This window comes from Capsicum annuum, chromosome 3 (assembly GCF_002878395.1).
Source record: "Capsicum annuum cultivar UCD-10X-F1 chromosome 3, UCD10Xv1.1, whole genome shotgun sequence".
Lineage (NCBI taxonomy): Eukaryota > Viridiplantae > Streptophyta > Magnoliopsida > Solanales > Solanaceae > Capsicum > Capsicum annuum.
The window spans coordinates 237,973,865-237,992,696 of NC_061113.1; the positions used below are offsets into that span (position 1 = coordinate 237,973,865).

The 18,832-nt window shown below is 38.1% G+C and overlaps 1 protein-coding gene across 5 annotated transcripts; it reads left to right on the forward strand.

Moving 5' to 3' along the window:
- The first annotated feature begins 4,631 nt into the window (after positions 1-4,631).
- Positions 4,632-18,415, forward strand: LOC107862869. 5 transcript variants are annotated; one of them, XM_016708569.2, is made up of 6 exons: positions 4,632-5,094; positions 5,792-7,433; positions 7,621-7,863; positions 14,712-14,792; positions 17,045-17,476; positions 18,114-18,415. In XM_016708569.2, the coding sequence occupies exons 2-6, from the start codon at positions 6,162-6,164 to the stop codon at positions 18,168-18,170; spliced, it is 2,085 nt and encodes a 694-aa protein (XP_016564055.2). In that variant the 5' UTR covers positions 4,632-5,094; positions 5,792-6,161; the 3' UTR covers positions 18,171-18,415. The 5 variants fall into 5 exon arrangements, with proteins under 5 accessions (XP_016564055.2, XP_016564058.2, XP_016564059.2 ...); XM_016708570.2 differs by having other exon boundaries at positions 5,086-5,281; XM_016708572.2 differs by lacking the exon at positions 14,712-14,792 and having other exon boundaries at positions 4,889-5,094.
- Positions 18,416-18,832: the final 417 nt, after the last annotated feature.

Below are 18,832 nucleotides of genomic sequence, written 5' to 3' on the forward strand. Positions count from 1 at the left end.
GTTGTTTTTTGAAGAATTTGCTGTCCCATTTTAATAGTACGTTTTACAAGATTTTGGATTGTTCCACTTTTTTCCTATTTTCTTCAAGAAAATAAAATTTTCCTCATTTTGCAGGACTCTTTTTTCTTCATAAATAGGGAAAATTACACTTTCAGTTTCTTAAATATTGATAAATTTTGATTTTAATCCTCATATTTTGCTAAACACTTGTAACCTTCAATTATTTAAAATATGCACCTTTGATCCCCTGTCTTATGAATCTCCACATTTATAATGAATTATTAACGGTTATATCATTTAATTATTCATATTTTATACTAAATTTGTATTGCTACTCCATATCTGAGGGCAATATGATAATAAGAATCATCTTAATACTACATCTATTTTCTATATAAAGAGACCTCATATTTGAATTATTTAAAATTACAAACAACAACAACAAACCCAGTGTATTCCCACCTAGTGGGGTCTGGGGGTAAGATGTACGCAGTCCATACCTCTACCTCTAAAGAAGTAGAAAGGCTGTTTCCGATAGACCCCCGGCTCAAGGCACGAGATACCACACAAACACATAGTAAAGCACAGAAGCAGATTACATAACATAAATACGACACCCATAAGTAATACAAAACAGAGGAAAGCAGAGGAAAGCACACAGATTCGTAATAAAACATGAAACACGGAACACGGAATCATAACAGGAATAAAACTCCCACCAAGTAATTCCCTACACTAGCGACCCAATACAGGCCCTAGTCCTCTGCCCTAATTCGCGTCCTCCAGACCTTCCTATTTAGGGTCATGTCCTCGGTGAGCTGTAACTGCTCCATGTCCCGCCTAATCACCTCACCCCAGTACTTCTTCGGCCTACCCCTACCCCGCCTAAAACCATCCAATGCTAGCCTGTCACACCTACGGACCGGGGCATTCATGCCACTCCTTTTCACGTGTCCGAACCATCTCAATCGGGCTTCCCGCATCTTGCACTCCACTGAAGTCACACCAACCTTCTCCCGGATAGTTTCATTCCGAACTCTATCCCCTCTAGTCAGCCCACACATCCAGCGCAACATCCGCATTTCTGCCACCTTCATTTTTTGGATGTGGGAGTTCTTAACTGGCCAACACTCCGCTCCATACAACAAGGTCGGACGGACTACCACCCTGTAGAATTTGCCTTTAAGCTTGGGCGGAACCTTCTTATCACACAGCACCCCCGACGCTAGCTTCCACTTCATCCATCCCGCCCCAATACGGTGCGAGACATCCTCGTCAATCTCACCGTTACTCTGGATCACGGACCCAAGATACTTGAAATTATCCCTCTTACATACCTCCTGTGCTTCCAGCTTCACTACTACCTCATTTTCCCGCCTCACGTCATTAAACTTGCATTCCACATACTCTGTCTTGCTTCTGCTCACCCTGAATCCTTTAAACTCAAGAGTTTGCCTCCACACCTCTAATTTGTCATTCACACCCCCTCGAGTCTCATCTATCAAAACTACATCGTCTGCAAGAATTATTTAAAATTAAATATACTTAAATCATATACTGTAATGATCAAAATTAGAAATTAGTAATAATTGTGGGAACAAAAGTACTACAATATTATTCCTAAATATAATAACGAAATGTACGTGGGCTTATTACTTTCTTACAGAGAATGTTGTAAAAATTATCAACCACCTCTTTGCTCATGGACAATATACCTATTTAAGTCACTAAATTTTCAATTCCATTAGGGGAAGAGAAAATGGATATAACTATTAATGAACTGAAAATTCAAATAATCAATCGATTAATCATTCTTCAATTTCCACTTTAATATCTGTGTTGAATCAAATAAAATATTACTTTATTTCATCTTATTTGTCTATCTTAACAAATCAAAAGAGTTCTATTTTTTTTTTTCCATTATAAACTTAATAACTACATAAAGTTTAGAATTAGAAACATCATCAAGAAGATTAATATTTATTCGAACTACTATACATGCACTCATAATGGATGATGCATAAATTACAAGTTCGTGAATGAAGTTCATGTAACTCATTCACAACTCTCTAATTAAGTTAAAGAGTTACCTACCACAAAGTGAGAAGTTTTGGAACACTTTAATGAAGGAACAAGAGTTACATGTCACATGATTTTACTATAAAAGGACTTGAGCTCACTCTAGACATTATATTTTGAGCTGAAATTTCCTTCCATATTAAAGTGTGGTGGTTGTATATAATTTACAAGAATCTACAAGCAGTGGCGGAGCCAGCATTTTAATTAAGGAGATTCAAAATCAAAAAATATGAACGAAATAATTAGTTGAAGGGGGTTCAGCGTTAACTATATATACATGAAAACTAATTTTAAGCTTGTATACATAATATAATTTTCCACCGAAGAAAGTTCACCGAACCCCTCACTATGAGTTGGATCCGCCACTGTCCACAAGTGATCTTGTTAGAAATCATTTGAAAATAGGTAGTACTAACACACATTGATTTTAAAGAAGAAGCTATATATATTTCGATATAAATTCTTCAATATTATAAAATATACTATCATGTCAACAATAACAAATATGTCAAGTCAACAATATAATATGAAACGGAAGGAGTACTTAAATTGAGAGTTGACCCGATGAATTTAGCAACAATAAAATCGAGTGGTTCAATTCTATTCAATCTATTAGGTGGATGGATATGTAGTAATGTTATGAAAACCATATAGGTATATATATTGAATTGAAATAGAAAAAAGTAGTGCTAAGAGGGGATAAGGGCAATATCACTATCAGCAGAGGCAGATGGTAGAGCCACCGCCACAAAATGCCCACGAATAAGAGACAACTCGCAACTTGGATAGAGTCTCTCTATAACAAAAGAAAAAAAACACCCACGTATTGCATCCTTGTGAGTTGTTGTGACCCCCCTTTATCTTTAAAGGCCAACAAGCAAAACAAGAAAATAGAATACTAATTCTACTCAATGGTCGATTCAAGATTTAAAGATAGTAGGAGTACGAAAATTTCGAACATACATATTGATATTTAAAGTTTTAGAATTTTATCTGAAAATTAAAACATTTAACTATCTTTTCGACTATTATTGGATATTTTTTTAAATCTTATATTGGATTTTATACATTTTTATATAATTATACTTAATCTGCATCAAATTTAATGGATGTCGGAGCATCAAAAGTTTGACTGTAGGTCCACCCTTAGTTCTATTGTGTACCATGACTTACCAATATGCGATAGCCCTTCTCAAGTTCAATATCCATTCTCTAACCTTTAGGGTCTAAATATTCGGTTAAGTTCAAAAATTTTGACGTTATGAAATATTGTGCATAAGTTAAAGTAAGTGAGTTTTACGTAAATAATATATTTTATCATAAGCAGTAAAAATATGTAAGATAATAACAAATGTAGGCAAATACGACGGATCGGAGATTAGAGATTCTATTTTTACTAAATCTACGTAGTTGATTTAAGTACTTAACGAACTAATGAAAACATACACAAATTTCTTTTGAATTAAAGTATTCAATGGAAAAATAACTTAATTCAAGCCAGTAAATAAAATATCTTAACCAGTTTACTGTGCTAATTATGTGGTACGCCTTCTGATGAAATTATCTTAAGATTTGACTATGAAAAGCAATATTCCGCAAAAATCGTAAACCCATCATACTTTGGTTTAGTAGTACTCCTATTTTTCAGTGGCAATCCCAATATCATTCAAATTTCAAATTAGATCCTGACTCTTTATCTATTTCTATCATCTAATATTCTACTCTGTCCGTCTCAAATTATGTATCGCCATTAGACCAAATACAATATTTAAGAAATAAGTATTGATTTTGTTAAAGTTACAAAATTATCCTTCTTAAAAAAAAAAAAGTAAGTGGGATCACTTTTCATTGAAAAACAAATAAAAAAATGAGTAATAGTATTTAAAATTAAGTTAGATCACTAAGGGTAAAATTGTAATTGTTTCTTTAAAAATTTACCAAATAAGAAAAGACGGACTAAAAAGAAAATGACGACACATAATTTGAGACGGAGGGAGTAACAAATTATGTTAACATCGAGTGACAAAATTGAAATTCAACTTCCATAGTTAGTTTCGAAAATATCATATTTAAGATCAAGAAACTCAACTTTTATAGGTATTTCGAATGTTAAATATCATACTTCCTTCACATAATTAAAACATAGAACAGAAAAAAACTCAACATTATAGTTATTTCGACTATCAAATATCATACTTCCTTCATATAATTCAGACATAAAATAAAAATAAATTCAATATTATGATTAATTTCGAATGTCAAGTACCATATTTCTTTTACATAACTCAAACAAAAATTAAGACGAAATTCAACTTTTATAGTTAGTTTTTAACGTTAAATACTGCATTTCCTTCCCATAATTTAGACATATAATAGAAAGAAAAAAAAGACACCTTTTTTCTTTTGTTGCTTCGCTTTCTTAAAATCTTATTTTTCAGTTTTTTCTTTCCTCAAATTGTTGTAGAAGTACCTAACTTGTTGCTTTCTTCTCTGCCTATCTTTCTCTTGTAGCAATCATACATATGTTTAGGCAACAATTAAAGAACCAACCATTTTTTTATTAGTTTGTTTCAAAATAAATATTGCTTATTTTTCTATATTTGACATAATCTAATTTTTAAAGTTTTTGTTTTACTTAACAACACTGATTTATAGCTTCATAATTATCTAAAATTTATTTTACAGTACAATTTTTTAAAAAAGTTTTTCCTTCTTTTTCCACCACTACGCTCTAGCTAATTAATTGTTTACCATAAATATTACTAAATCTAAAAATCAAATAAAGTGTAAACATAACAACAAAAACAAAACCAAGAATATAGGTTACAATTTTTTTTTCTTTCTAATTACACCAAACAAAGTACAACCAATAATGCATAGAGTACCAAAAGTTAGGTTAGCCTCCATCCTTTTTCCCCCAAATGACAAAGCCCAATGTAAGTTGTATTTCACAGAAATTAAATGGTTTGGGAAACTTTGAAAAGAGAGAAAGGGAGAAGGAGGCGCAGTTAAAAGGTAAACAAGAAGAACTATAACTAATACAAAAGCCAAGAACCACAAGAAAAAAACAAATACAAAAACAAAAAAGAGAAATTGAGAAATTTCATTTCTCCTTTATCTACTAATTTTTCCCTATATATACATATAAAAAAAATTGTACCTCTCCTTTCTTCTTAAGTTGAAAAATTAGAGATGATTAATGGTACATTTTTTTTTCCATTTTTCCTTTGTGGTTGAACACTTCAAATCATCAATCTAGTTTTTATTTTTTTTTTATTTTTTGAGGATTTGTTTTTGAAAGTTTTTCTGGGTTTTGGTTATTGATGGAGGAGTTGATAACTAAAAGATGATCAAGTTTTGTTAACAGGAATTTTGAATGTTGAACGTAATTTTTTCAGTTATTTTTAATGGTTTTTTCAGAGGAAAATAAGGGGGAGTTGTAATTGATCGCTAATTTTTAGCTCATATGTAATTTGTAAGTTGTTGATTATTGATTATTGATTAGATCAGTATTTTCGGTAGATCGGATTACTTGAAACATGTATTGATAAATATTGGAGGTTTATCTCTTTTTTATATTTTTTGAGTAGGAAATGAAATTTTAATTTTGTTTATTAAATGAGTGAGTGATCGTAGCAATGTATGTAAAATGGATAATACATTTTCAATGTGTTTCTTATAGGACTGATTTTTCGACTTTTTTATTTTTCAGGATTTGGTTTAGTTGTGTATAAGGAAGCATGGACTATCGGTTTGATGTATTTCAGTTGTGTAAAGCGAATGGTTGTTGCGGTAACTTGGTAGTCGGGTTGAATGTAGATGTTGGATTGTTTGATGAGACGTATCGTGGAGTTCCGTTGATAGATAGATAGTGGTTGTTTAGTGTGATGATTAGATAATGCTGTAGCTTCAACCTAGTTCAACTGCATTTAGGTTTGTTGCGGTGGTAGCATAATGAACTGCTCGGAATTTAGATATTGAATTGGTGTAAGGCCGGAGGTAGGATTTAGGTAGCGTAGGAGATTAGATATTGATTGAAATTTAGACGAGAAGTTTGTGTGAGGTAGCGAATTAAGTCGGATATGGGATTGCCTCAAATGCCCTCCGGCAATATTGCTGAGGAAGTGGCCACATCATTGAGTACATTCGTTCAAACTCCTGCTAGATTTGCTGGTATGAGTAGTTGTGATATGAGTGGAATGCACATAAGTTGCCTTAGCAATAGGACATCAGCAGATTTTGCATTCGTCTCGTCTAGGGATGTATCGAGGGATGGTGATATTCTTGGTCTTCATAAAGATGGTATGACAAGCATGCATAAATTGAGGATTGATTCTGCAGAAAATCATCATGGCTTCTTCAGTCATAATGGTGGAAGGACTACACAGAGTCCTGCATCAAGGATTGTTGGGTTTGAATCAAAAAGTGCGATAAAAAGCCAAGCTAGTTTATTTGAAGCAAATCCATCGGATAGTGTCAATTCATCTACTGTGGTTCCGAACATTGACAAAATGAATGAGACTACAGGTTCATTAGTTAGGAAACGCTTGTTGTCTCCTTTGAATGGTATGGTTCTTCCAGATAAATTTGCAGGTGAATCTCTGGATATCGGTGGTAGTACTGTTAGAAGTAATTCAAACTTCACTCTTGATAAATATGGTGCTCCTTCACAAGAACATAAAAAGGCTCATATAAGCAACACAAACAACTTTAGTAATAAAAATTGGTTAATGCCATCTTTCCCCAGGGGGAAGTGTTCGCCAAATGAAACCTGTGGAGAAGTCTCCCCTTTTGTCACAGATGGTCCTTTGTTCAATGACGGGAGCCCTGAATCTGAGTTCGTTTTTACTCCTCCTTCCCCTGGGTCAGAATTTGGAGTTCATATGATAAAAACACAATTGAAAGATGGGATAATGGACATACCCGGAGAAAATACATTCTCTCCACAATTGTCTCTTTCTCCTCTTGGACCAAAATCTCATATGAGGTTGAGACGTGCTGAAACTTTTAGGAATTCCTGGGAGGATCATGATGATAACTACTTAACTTTGAAGGATGTGGAATACTCACTTGATCGAAGTTTTTCAGGCATTTTATCTCCGCGGAAGGAAGAGTATCGTAAAACAGGAAATGAACTTTTCCAAGATGTTGATGTTTTTGAGATGAACTTTGAACGTTCCACACCTGAAAGTATAAGTTTCATGAGGCGGTCCAAGGCACATAATTCAGTTCCTACAAATCAATGTGCAAGATTTGGTAGAAGTCTTAGTGGACTGTCTGTGAAAAGGTCCTTAGTCGGTTCATTCGAAGAGTCAGTCTTATCTGGTCGTTTGACATCCAGTGTAGTGAGCCAGGTTGGTCTTAGTGCCTCAATTATCTTGAAGATGCTATTTGTTTTCTTTCAGATGTCATCCAATTTATCCTTGGTTTTCATTTTGAGCATTAGTTTTCCTTGATCTCTTTGTTTAAGTATTCATGCCATGATCTTGGCAATGGTTTGACAAATTGCGTTTGTTAACAAATTATAATATGCTTATGCAGAGAATTGATGGTTTTCTTGCCATCCTTAGCATCACTGGTGGAAATTTCTCGCCTCATCCTCAGAAACTTCCATTTGCTGTAACTAGTGTAGATGGTGATAACTTCTTGCTGTATTACTCATCAATAGATTTTGGAAGACCAGGTAGTGACGGTAAAGGCTCACAAATCAGGAACTCTAGCATTAATGGTTCACAAACAAACAGAGGCCGCCTACGTATACCGATGAAAGGGCGCATACAACTGGTATTATACTCCCATCCTCTCATCTTGCTTGTGCATCTGTGAACACGCTTATGTCTGAAAATGTCTTACCCTAAAGAGTGTAATTTTCATATAAAAAAGATAGCCCAGAAACATATCTTTGCTCTGAGGCAAAAGGAACCCATCAATGTAATTCAAAGAATTCCATTAGTTCCATTTGCTAATTTGATATTGATTAAAAAAAATTGTTTGATAAACTGGTTTCATTATGAGAAAGAGGATTGATTTTGGACATATTAGGTGATAAATTGGGAGATAAAATGTGATGGCACCAACTTCTACATACAAAGCAAATTAAATTATTTTTAGGAGAACTCTTAAAGGCGTACGACAAAGTCCTTAGGGAGGTTCTTTGGAGATGCCTGGAGGCGAGAGAGGTCCCGGTGGCGTACATCAGATCGATTAAGGACATGTATGATGGAGCAAAGACTCGGATGAGGATGGTGGGAAGAGATTCAGAGCATTTCCCTGTCTTGACAGGGTTGCATCAGGGATCTAACTCTTAGCCCGTTTTTATTCGCCGTGGTGATGGATGTGTTGACGCGACGTATCCAAGGAGAGGTGCCTTGGCGTATGCTATTTGCGGATGATGTAGTTTTGATTGATGATACGCGGGGATGTTAATGATCAATTGGAGGTTTGGAGACAAACCCTGAAGTCTAAAAGGTTCAGGTTGAGTAGGACCAAGACGGAGTACTTGGAATGCAAGTTTAATGACTCAAGGCAGGAGGACGAGTTGGTAGTGAAGATGGATTCCCAAGTTGTTTGTAAGAGAGATAGTTTTAAATACCTTGGGACTATGATTCAGGGAAATGGAGAGATTGACAAGGATGTCTCTTATCGTATTGGGGCAGGATGGATGAAATGGAGGCTCGCCTCGGGAGTTTTGTGTGATAAGAAGGTGCCTCCCGAGCTTAAAGGCAAATTCTATAAAGCTGCAGTCCGACTATGCTGTATAGAGCGAAGTGTTGGCCAGTCAAAAACTCTCACATCCAAAAGTTGAAGGTAGCGGAAATAAGGATGTTGCGTTGGATGTGTTGACTTACTAGGGGTGATAGGGTTAGGAATGAGACTATTCGGGAGAAGGTGGGATTGACGTCGGTGGAGGATAAGATGCCGGAAGTGAGAACTGAGATGGTTTGGGCATGTGATGAGGAGGGACACTGATGCCTCGGTTCGTAGGTGTGAGAGGTTGGCCTTGGATGGTTTCAAGTGGGGTAGAGGTAGGGCGAAAAAATACTGGAGAGAGGTGTTTAGACGTGATATGGAGCAGTTACAGCTTATTGAGGACATGACCCTAGATAGGAAGGTATGGAGGATCCAAATTAGGATAGAGGGCTAGTGCGTGTGGGTGAGTCGTAATCATTAATTAGAAGTGCTTTGGTGTAGCTTGGCTGGTAGTCTTAGGGCTTTGTACTTAGGTTGGAGCTCCTAGTTTGGAGGGTTGGGGGGAGGTGTGTGCCTTTGGTTTGTTAGTGTATAATGTTACTTTTTGGGTGTCGTATCTCTGTTATTTCATCTTGTTTCATGTTTTATTACGACCTTGTTTACTGTCCTTTTGTCTTGAACCGGGGGTCTATCGAAAACAGTCTCTCTACTTCTTCGGAGGTAGTGGTATGGACTGCGTACATTTTCCCTTCCCCAGACTCCACTATGTGGGAATATACTGGATTTGTTGTTGTTGTTGTCGCCTTATTTTGGTTGTTCATATTTTCTAAGCTAGGTAACTTTTCATGATCATCAAAAGCTTGTTGGAACCAAGGTTTGGTTAGAAAAACCAATTTCTTAGAATCAGCATCTGTGCATGTCCTGTAATTTGTATTCCAATTACTTAATAGTTGCTCCCTTTGTCCATTTTATTTTTTTGATCAAGTAAAAGTATTAGTATATTCATTTATAAACATCGCTGAACTGCCCGTATACAAGGGGTATACCAAAAAGTAAATAATCTACAAAACATGGTTCTCTACATACTCCACCCAACTGAGAAATTTTTGTTTCCACCAAAAGAAAATGAGGGATCAGAACTACTCCTCGACTGGGAGGAACTCGACTCTACTCCTTCAATAGCTCTCCTATTTCTCCCTCTCCAGCCAACCCACATTATAGCAAGCGGAACCACAATCCAGGCCCTAGATCTTGTCCTCCTCCTCATGCTCTTCCAACTGAACATCAACTCTTTCACAGTATTTGGCATTATTCAAGGGGTGCCAAACCACCTAAACATATCCCACCGCCATTTTATACAAGGGTATTTGACTGGAAACTGAATTTGAGATTTTAAAAGACTTATATATTGTATTAGTGGCATCAAAAGAAAATATTCAGCTGGTGTGTTGAAAGTTTAGTTTGATAGAAAATCTATCACATCAAAGTTATTTATCAAAAAAGAAAGAAGAATAACAAAGAGGGGAATGCATTTGAATTATGAAAATTGTGGAAGTTGCCTGTAATAGTATTACTAGTGGAATGATATAACTTTGGTATGTCGAAGTAGAAAGTATCATATATTTCAAGATGAGAAGTAATAAATTTTGAAGTAAATCCTTGAATTAAAAAAAAAAACGAGGCAGCCCGGTGCACTAAAGCTTCCGCTATGCGCAAGGTCCGGAGAAGGGCCCCACCACAAGGGTGTACTGTACACGACCTTACCATGCATTTCTGCCACAGGCTGTTTCCAAGGCTTGAACCCATGACCTCCTAGTTACGTGACAACAACTTTACCGGTTACTCCAAGGCTCCCTTTTTGACGTAAATCCTTAGATATCAATAAAAATTTGTACAATCATTTGCTTAATTTCTATATTCATCGATCTAAGAGTAATCGACTCTTTCCAATAATTGAACATCTGTTGCTTGGGTATGGCATTTTCTTTTTCCAGTAAACTATGTCATTTGTATGCGACAAATGAACAACTTATGGGAATGTTGAGATAGGAATATCATAACTCAATACAAAAATAGGTGTTAGACCCCACTATGTGGAATACATTGGGTATGTTGTTGTTGTTGTAATAAAAAAATAGATGTTATAGAGGTGCCAAAGGCTAGGTACCCAATATTCCATTTTCTACTTGTTCAACTTTATTTGTTGTGGTGTCCATGCCAGCTTGTGGGGGCTCCAACTATCCACCAGGTGCTTGTTGCTAGCACAGTTATTAGGTAAATCTGCCGGCCCTCCAACGCTTAGGCAGATGACTAATGCTTTTTGTTTCTTTTGGGATTTGAAACCCTACTCTCCAAAGTATGCCTCCGCTTCATGGACCATTAGAGCACACCTCTTGGTGCATTTGAACTTTCTCTTTATAATGTGTTTTTCATATAATTAGTACTGGTGACATGGGAAATATTGTAGGTTAAACAAGTTGATCGTGTGCATGGTCATGGTTACATCATTAGTGCTTTTATAATAGGGACTTAATATTTTTCCCCAGAGCTTTGGTCTCGTGGTAAGAGCTCAGCGCGTAGGTATGACGTAGGCGCACGTCATGGGTTCAAACCCTGTTGCAGACAAAAGTCTGGTATGTTAAGTGGAGTAGAGTGGCTGGCCGGTTATCTACCAAGTTTTGAACTGTGAGCAACAGACCCTTGGAAATTTTCCGGTTATAAAAAAGCTAGGGAAAGGGAATCCTGGTGCACTAAGTTCCCGCAATGCGGGATGTCTGGGGAAGGGCCGCACCACAAGCGCATGAAGCCTTCTGCAGCAGAACGTGCGTGAGCGATATCTCCAAAACCAGATCTTATGATTGACATCATTGTATGAGAAAAAATAAACTTTAGGGTTGATTGATTGACACCATACTGTAAAATGAAGAAACTAGCAATTGTAGGATTTCTGAACCTATTGTTGGTCCAAGTTTCTTAGTCTGTCCAAATTTCTTAGTCTGTCGCTCTCGTAAGGAACATAAAGTGATACCGTTAATAGGTCTTTCCGCTTCGTTAATCACCTTGGTCTTAAGTACTCTCATCTTTCTGGTCTTTCCGCTTATCTATTGCCATTTTGTCTTGCCTGAGATCCTAAAACAACACAACAACAACAACAACAAACCCAGTGTATTCCCACCTAGTGGGGTCTGGGGGGGTAAGATGTACGCAGTCCATACCTCTACCTCTAAAGAAGTAGAAAGGCTGTTTCCGATAGACCCCCGGCTCAAGGCACGAGATACCACACAAACACATAGTAAAGCACAGAAGCAGATTACATAACATAAATACGGCACCCATAAGTAATATAAAACAGAGGAAAGCAGAGGAAAGCACACAGATTCGTAATAAAACATGGAACACGGAACACGGAATCATAACAGGAATAAAACCCCCACCAAGTAATTCCCTACACTAGCGACCCAAACTGGCCCTAATCCTCTGCCGTAATTCGCGCCCTCCAGACCTTTCTATCTAGGGTCATGTCCTCGGTGAGCTGTAACTGTTCCATGTCCCGCCTAATCACCCCACCCCAGTACTTCTTCGGCCTACCCCTACTCCGCCTAAAACCATCCAACGCTAGCCTCTCACACCTACGGACCGGGGCATCCATGCCCCTCCTCTTCACGTGTCCGAACCATCTCAATCGTGCTTCCCGCATCTTGCACTCCACTGAAGTCACACCAACCTTCTCCCGGATAGTCTCATTCCGAACTCTATCCCCTCTAGTCAGTCCACACATCCAGCGCAACATCCGCATTTCTGCCACCTTCATTTTTTGGATGTGTGAGTTCTTAACTGGCCAACACTCCGCTCCATACAACAAGGCCGGACGGACTACCACCCTGTAGAATTTGCCTTTAATCTTGGGCGGCACCTTCTTATCACACAGCACTCCCGACGCGAGTTTCCACTTCATCCATCCCGCCCCAATACGGTGCGAGACATCCTCGTCAATCTCACCGTTACTCTGGATCACGGACCCAAGATACTTGAACTTATCCCTCTTACATACCTCCTGTGCTTCCAGCTTCACTACTACCTCATTCTCCCGCCTTACGTCATTAAACTTGCATTCCACATACTCTGTCTTGCTTCTGCTCACCCTGAACCCTTTAGACTCAAGAGTTTGCCTCCACACCTCTAATTTGTCATTCACACCCCCTCGAGTCTCATCTATCAGCACTACATCGTCTGCAAAAAGCATACACCACGGCACCTCCCCTTGAATGCGCCGCGTCAACACATCCATCACCAACGCAAACAAAAAGGGACTAAGAGTAGATCCCTGATGCAATCCTGTCAGGACAGTGAAATGCTCTGAGTCTCCTCCCGCCGTCCTCACCTGGGTTTTCGCTCCATCATACATATCCTTAATTACTCTGGTATATGCCAGCGGTACTCCACTCACCTCCAAGCATCTCCAAAGCACCTCCCTGGGGACTTTGTCGTATGCCTTCTCCAGGTCGATAAACACCATGTGCAGATCCTTCTTCCTCTCCCTATACTGCTCCACCAACCTCCGCACCAGGTGGATTGCCTCCGTCGTCGAGCGGCCAGGCATAAATCCGAACTGGTTTTTCGAAATAGACACTATCCGTCTCAGCCTCACCTCGACCACTCTCTCCCAGATCTTCATAGAGTGACTCAATAACTTAATCCCCCTATAGTTATTGCAACTCTGAATGTCCCCCTTATTCTTATAGAGAGGGACCATGGTACTCCGCCTCCACGCCTCGGGCATCTTTGCCGTCCTGAAGATTTCATTAAACAATCCAGTCAACCACCTTATACCAGCCTCTCCAACGAACTTCCAAAACTCCACCGGTATCTCATCCGGCCCCGTCGCCCTACCCCTTCGCATCCTGCGGACAGCCTGTCTAGCCTCTTCTACCTTAAAACGTCTACAATAGCTAAAATCCCGACACTCCTCTGAGTGCTCCAGTTCCCCTAACACAATAGCTCTATCCCCTTCGTCATTCAAGAGCCTATGAAAATACGACTGCCGTCTCTTCTTAATGTGGCCGTCCTCCACCAACACTCTACCGTCCTCCCCCTTAATGCACCTCACCTGATCGAGGTCACGACCCTTCCTCTCCCTAGCCTTAGCGAGTCTAAACAACTTTTTCTCCCCTCCTTTCCCCTGTAACCCTGCATACAAGCTCTCAAAAGCGGCCGTCTTAGCTGCCGTGACTGCTGACTTCGCCTCCTTCCTCGCTAGCTTGTACTCTTTCCTGTTTACCCGCTTCTCCTCTTCGTCCTTACTTTCCACCAACTTAGCATACGCCCCTTTCTTGGTCCCCACTTTCTTCTCCACCTCTTCATTCCACCACCAATCCCCCCGATGGTGCCCGGCCCGGCCCCTAGAAACACCCAACACCTCACTTGCATTCTCCCTAATGCACCTTGCCGCCCTGTCCCACATACTATCCACGTCCCCCCTACACTCCCACACCCCCATTCCCGCCAACCTCTCCCCTATCTCCCACGCATTCACTGGCGTCAGGCCGCCCCACTTAATGAATGATAGCTTTGGAGATTGATCATGAAATAGCAAGTTTTAATCCCTCATCCACAAGTTTTCTTTGTCCTCATCGACAAGTTTTCTTTGGTCATTTTCTGGAGAAAATTAATATAAACACAGTTCTACAATTAATTATAGGCTAAAATCTGAGTATGATGCATAAATGTAGAAATTTTCCTTTTGAGAGCAAGCAGATGTGGACACCACCATTATATGAAAAAATAATTTGTAGTTATTTTCCTTCTTTCTGAATGCTGCAGCTCTTTGTGCCTTCTAGTTGTAGGAGATATATATTTTTTGGTACTTTGTTTCTGATGTGAACATACATGTTCCTTTATCTTTCCATTATGCGAGTACAAACTTTTGACTACAATTGGCGCAGGTTTTAAGCAATCCAGAAAGGACACCTATCCACACATTCTTTTGTAGCTATGATTTGAGTGACATGCCAGCTGGTACTAAGGTAGGTTCAAGCTGTATTACCACTTTGAGGGTGGTATTTTTTCTTTTTAATTTTAATATGACTTGAGGTGGGGAAACTATGCAACTTTGGTGTAATTTTGAGAGCTTCTATTGTTTATCGTAATGATACACAAGCTTTTCTTTATCGGAGAATATCTGGCACTCATCTCTTTATTCATTCAAGTTTGATACTTGAAAATGATTCAAGCAGCAGTAAATCATTGAAGCATCTGTATATGCTAGATAAGTAATCGGTTCACGAACTTTAATTTGAGAGCAGAAGTATTGGGCGTTGTACTGATTTTGTGCATGTTGATGATGACTAAATGGGAAACTGATAAGAGCATGATTTTGTGCATGTTTGCTGACTGATAAATGGGAAATTGATGGATCTTTATAGTAGATAGGAGCTTGTTGTGTCGTACTGTTCTTTTATAGCTTTCAATTGTGCTCCTGGCAGGTAATCTGATACCATCATAGTTTAATGAGTGTCAATAAAAAAGTACTGCTGCTCATGTTATAGGCATCGAAAGTACTACTATATCAGTGTTTTATGCAGTCAACTAAAATTTGTACTGGTTCGGCTTGTTGAACGTGGATGGTTAACCATAGACAAACTTTGGTAATGACTGGGGAGGAGAAGCAAATAATTGTAGTAATAGGAATGTTGGCTAGATTTTCAAGGAACCTTCCTTTTTTCCAAAGAAGTTAGCAAATTCTGTAAAGATATTTGTGGGGAACTTTTTAATGTCCTGTTGGAGCTAGGCCTTAAAGTTTCTTTGCATCTTCACAAAATGAAAAAAAAAAAAAGGGCAGCCCGGTGCACTAAAGCTACCGCTATGCGCGGTGTCTGGTGAAGGGCCCACCACAAGGGTGTATCGTACGCAGCCTTACCTTGCATTTCTGCCAGAGGCTATTTCCAAGGCTTGAACCCGTGACCTCCTGGTCACATGGCAGCAACTTTACCAGTTACTCCAAGGCTCCCCTTCTGCATGTTCACAAAATGATGTTACAAAAATGATGTTACAAAAATGCAAATGTTAAGATTGAATGTGCTGTCATACCAGATTTTATGATTGATCACATTAACGAAGGTGCAAGTAGCAGCATATAGGGTAAAAGGAAAGAATAGATAGTTTGGCATATCTGACGTAAGCCTCCAACTGCACCAGTCTTTAAGTGTGCCACTATGATGATTGAATGTGTGTTAAGGTGGACGAGGTAAACCTTAAAGCACAGGAATGAAAGTTGTTCCGAAAATTTTACGACCTCTCAATATCCATTTAAATTAGTGACAATGGAAGTAAAATCCATATAAACTATATCAACTAATTGTGTACTTCTATATTAGGTTTGCTTTTTGACATGAGTTTTTATTATTATAGATTTGTGACAATGTCGGGATAAGTGTGAAGTTTAATAGATTTCTAATTTAGTGTATTCTAATTTGTTTTAAAATACAAATCATTGAGCATGGAACTCTAAGAGTCAAATAGAGTTGAATGGATATAGAGGATTCATATAGCTAACAGCAACGACTATTCTGGCATTGTTGGTGGTTGGTTGTTACTTTTTTGAAGCAAGTTACTTGTCTGGATCATGTTGTTTGAACTTTGAAGAGCGAGGAGTGGGATAGAATATGAGTTTCCCCTGAATCTTTTCATGAGGTTGTTGATTCAAAATCCTTAAATAATGAGATTTCTTTTATCCTTCAAATATATTGAGCTTCCATGTCTTTCTTTCCTTGAACCTTGATTCAGTATAGAGCATCTTTTGAAACAGGAAGTTGAAACAAAGTAATTCTCTAATTATGCAGCTATGCATAGCCTTGAAGATCTTTGCTTTTACTCACTATTTGAGCCCCATTTACATGAAGCATTGTTCTTCAAGCAAACTAGTGCAAGATGGCATCACTAGCCATGCAGTTGTTTGTCTGCAGTCGAATTATAGCCTGTTGATTCCTTCACTGGTCTTAATGATAAATCATCTCAACAATCTTTGCAAGTGGTCCTCGTCTTGGTTCACTGGACCTGAAAATTTTATTTTGCTGGGATTGGTAGTGGATGATCTTTGCTTATACATGTGTAACAGGAAAATAGGTGCAACTATGTTCAGCCAACACACTTTCATATATGATCTTAGTGATTACTTTGGTTTTGATAGGATATACATGGGGCATTATTAAAATCATACTAGCATTTGTGTGAATCCACATTTGACAACGGTGATCTCACGCAAGTTGTGTGATTGCAGACATTTTTACGTCAAAAGATAAATTTGTCTGTGGATAAAGCTGGAAACAAGAGTGTAGATACAAAGATGGATAGTGGATCACCTTCGGCTACTTGTGTTGAAGATTCTATGCTGCATGACAGTTCAATTCGGTATTCAACCAAATCTCATGGTACTGGCAAGGCAGGCCATCATGGAACCAAACCTGCAAATAGCACTTCAAAAGTGAATGAGAGTACTGCTAATTCTAGTGTTCTTCGTTATGCTCTACATCTCTGGTTCTTGTGCCCCTACCCCAAGAAGAGCGCAAAATCAGGTATTCAGTGCAAAAATGGCCAGGCCTGTCCGACAGCAAGAAATGGCATGGACGTTGAAGAGGGGAGACGATTCTACTTGTATAATGATATGAGAGTAGTTTTCCCTCAACGACATTCAGATGCGGATGAAGGCAAGGTATGTCTAATATGGTATATGGATTTACGCTGCATTATGTATCCTACTGTTTACAAAAACATGTATATTTCTGTAAAAAAGATTCAGTGATGCGGACTAGATTGATCTCTGAGGTGAAACCCTGTTCATCCCGTTGCCTCTGTATATTTAATGGATGTCATTGAAATAGGTTGAAATTTGTTAAGTTGAAGAAAACTATGTCGTAGTAACTATTTTAGACTTGTCCAACCTCCCAACCTCTGCTTCTTTCTTCGAAATGCTGAAGTCTCTTTTTTCTCCACTAGAAATTAAGGGAAGCTAATCATATGTCTTTGTGGAGTGATATGCTTAAGGTCATAATATGTAAACAAGAAACTTTAAGCATTTGCTCGACTTCTATCGTAGTTGTATGAGGTACCTCACAATTTAATAATCGTGTTCATCATTCATAAAATGCATGCATATTTTTCAACATCTACTTTTTCATGCAGTTTGGCAACTTCGAAGGAAATGCTTAGGTATTAGAGTGTATATTTTGTCCTTTGAATGCAGAACTACATATTGTTTGGCACAGTAGAGGGTTGCCTTCATTTGTGATACTATAGATGCTCAATTAGTTCAATTGTACTAATTGGAATCCATATTTTTGAAACTGCAGTTGCAGGTGGAACATCATTTTCCCAGAGATCCCAAGTATTTTGACATTAGTGATTGAGATGGTGAACTTATTCGATGTCTCACCGTCTAATTTCCTTTGTGAATAATGTACATGTTTTTCCTAGTTGTCTAGCAGAGATGATGGCCATAGCAATAGCCCCCACTTCTCTTGTAAATTCTTTCCAATAAATAGTCCTATCATTGACCTGTACAGGATTGTACATAAGAATTCTCTACCATCAATGGAAAGAAAAATAACATGAAAAGAAAAAAAAAAAAAAGGTTATTTTCTTCTTTATTTCACTGCTCTGAAGTGATGATGTTAATCCACTTGCTACATTGGACGTCACCTTTTCCACTGCCGGTCGCTATCACAAAACCAATCAAAATCCATGATATCTGGTGGACAAAAAATGCCAGCTTGATCTTTGCTGCTTTTTCTTTCGGCAAAATTTCAGAAATACCTAACATTAAAGTAATAAATGAGGCGCTATAGATAAAGTTTGCGTAATTATAAGGCATAGTTATAGTTTGCTAACTAAATAGTATATAAATTAGAGGTTGTATACAAGTACCAGGTCGCTTTAGAGACTTGTATTGGAGCCTTGAAATTCACTTGGTATATAATTACAAAGGTATATGAGTCCGAAATTAGAGATTTATATATGAGCCCTGAAATATACTTAGGACCCATTTGCCCATGAAAATTACTATTATAAT

Excerpts from the sequence above, each read along its gene's own strand:
- LOC107862869 (XM_016708569.2), top strand. The coding sequence starts at position 6,162 with ATGGGATTGCCTCAAATGCCCTCCGGCAATATTGCTGAGGAAGTGGCC. Across the intron at positions 7,434-7,620 it reads CATCCAGTGTAGTGAGCCAG|AGAATTGATGGTTTTCTTGC; the intron begins GTTGGTCTTAGT and ends ATGCTTATGCAG. Across the intron at positions 14,793-17,044 it reads ACATGCCAGCTGGTACTAAG|ACATTTTTACGTCAAAAGAT; the intron begins GTAGGTTCAAGC and ends GTGTGATTGCAG.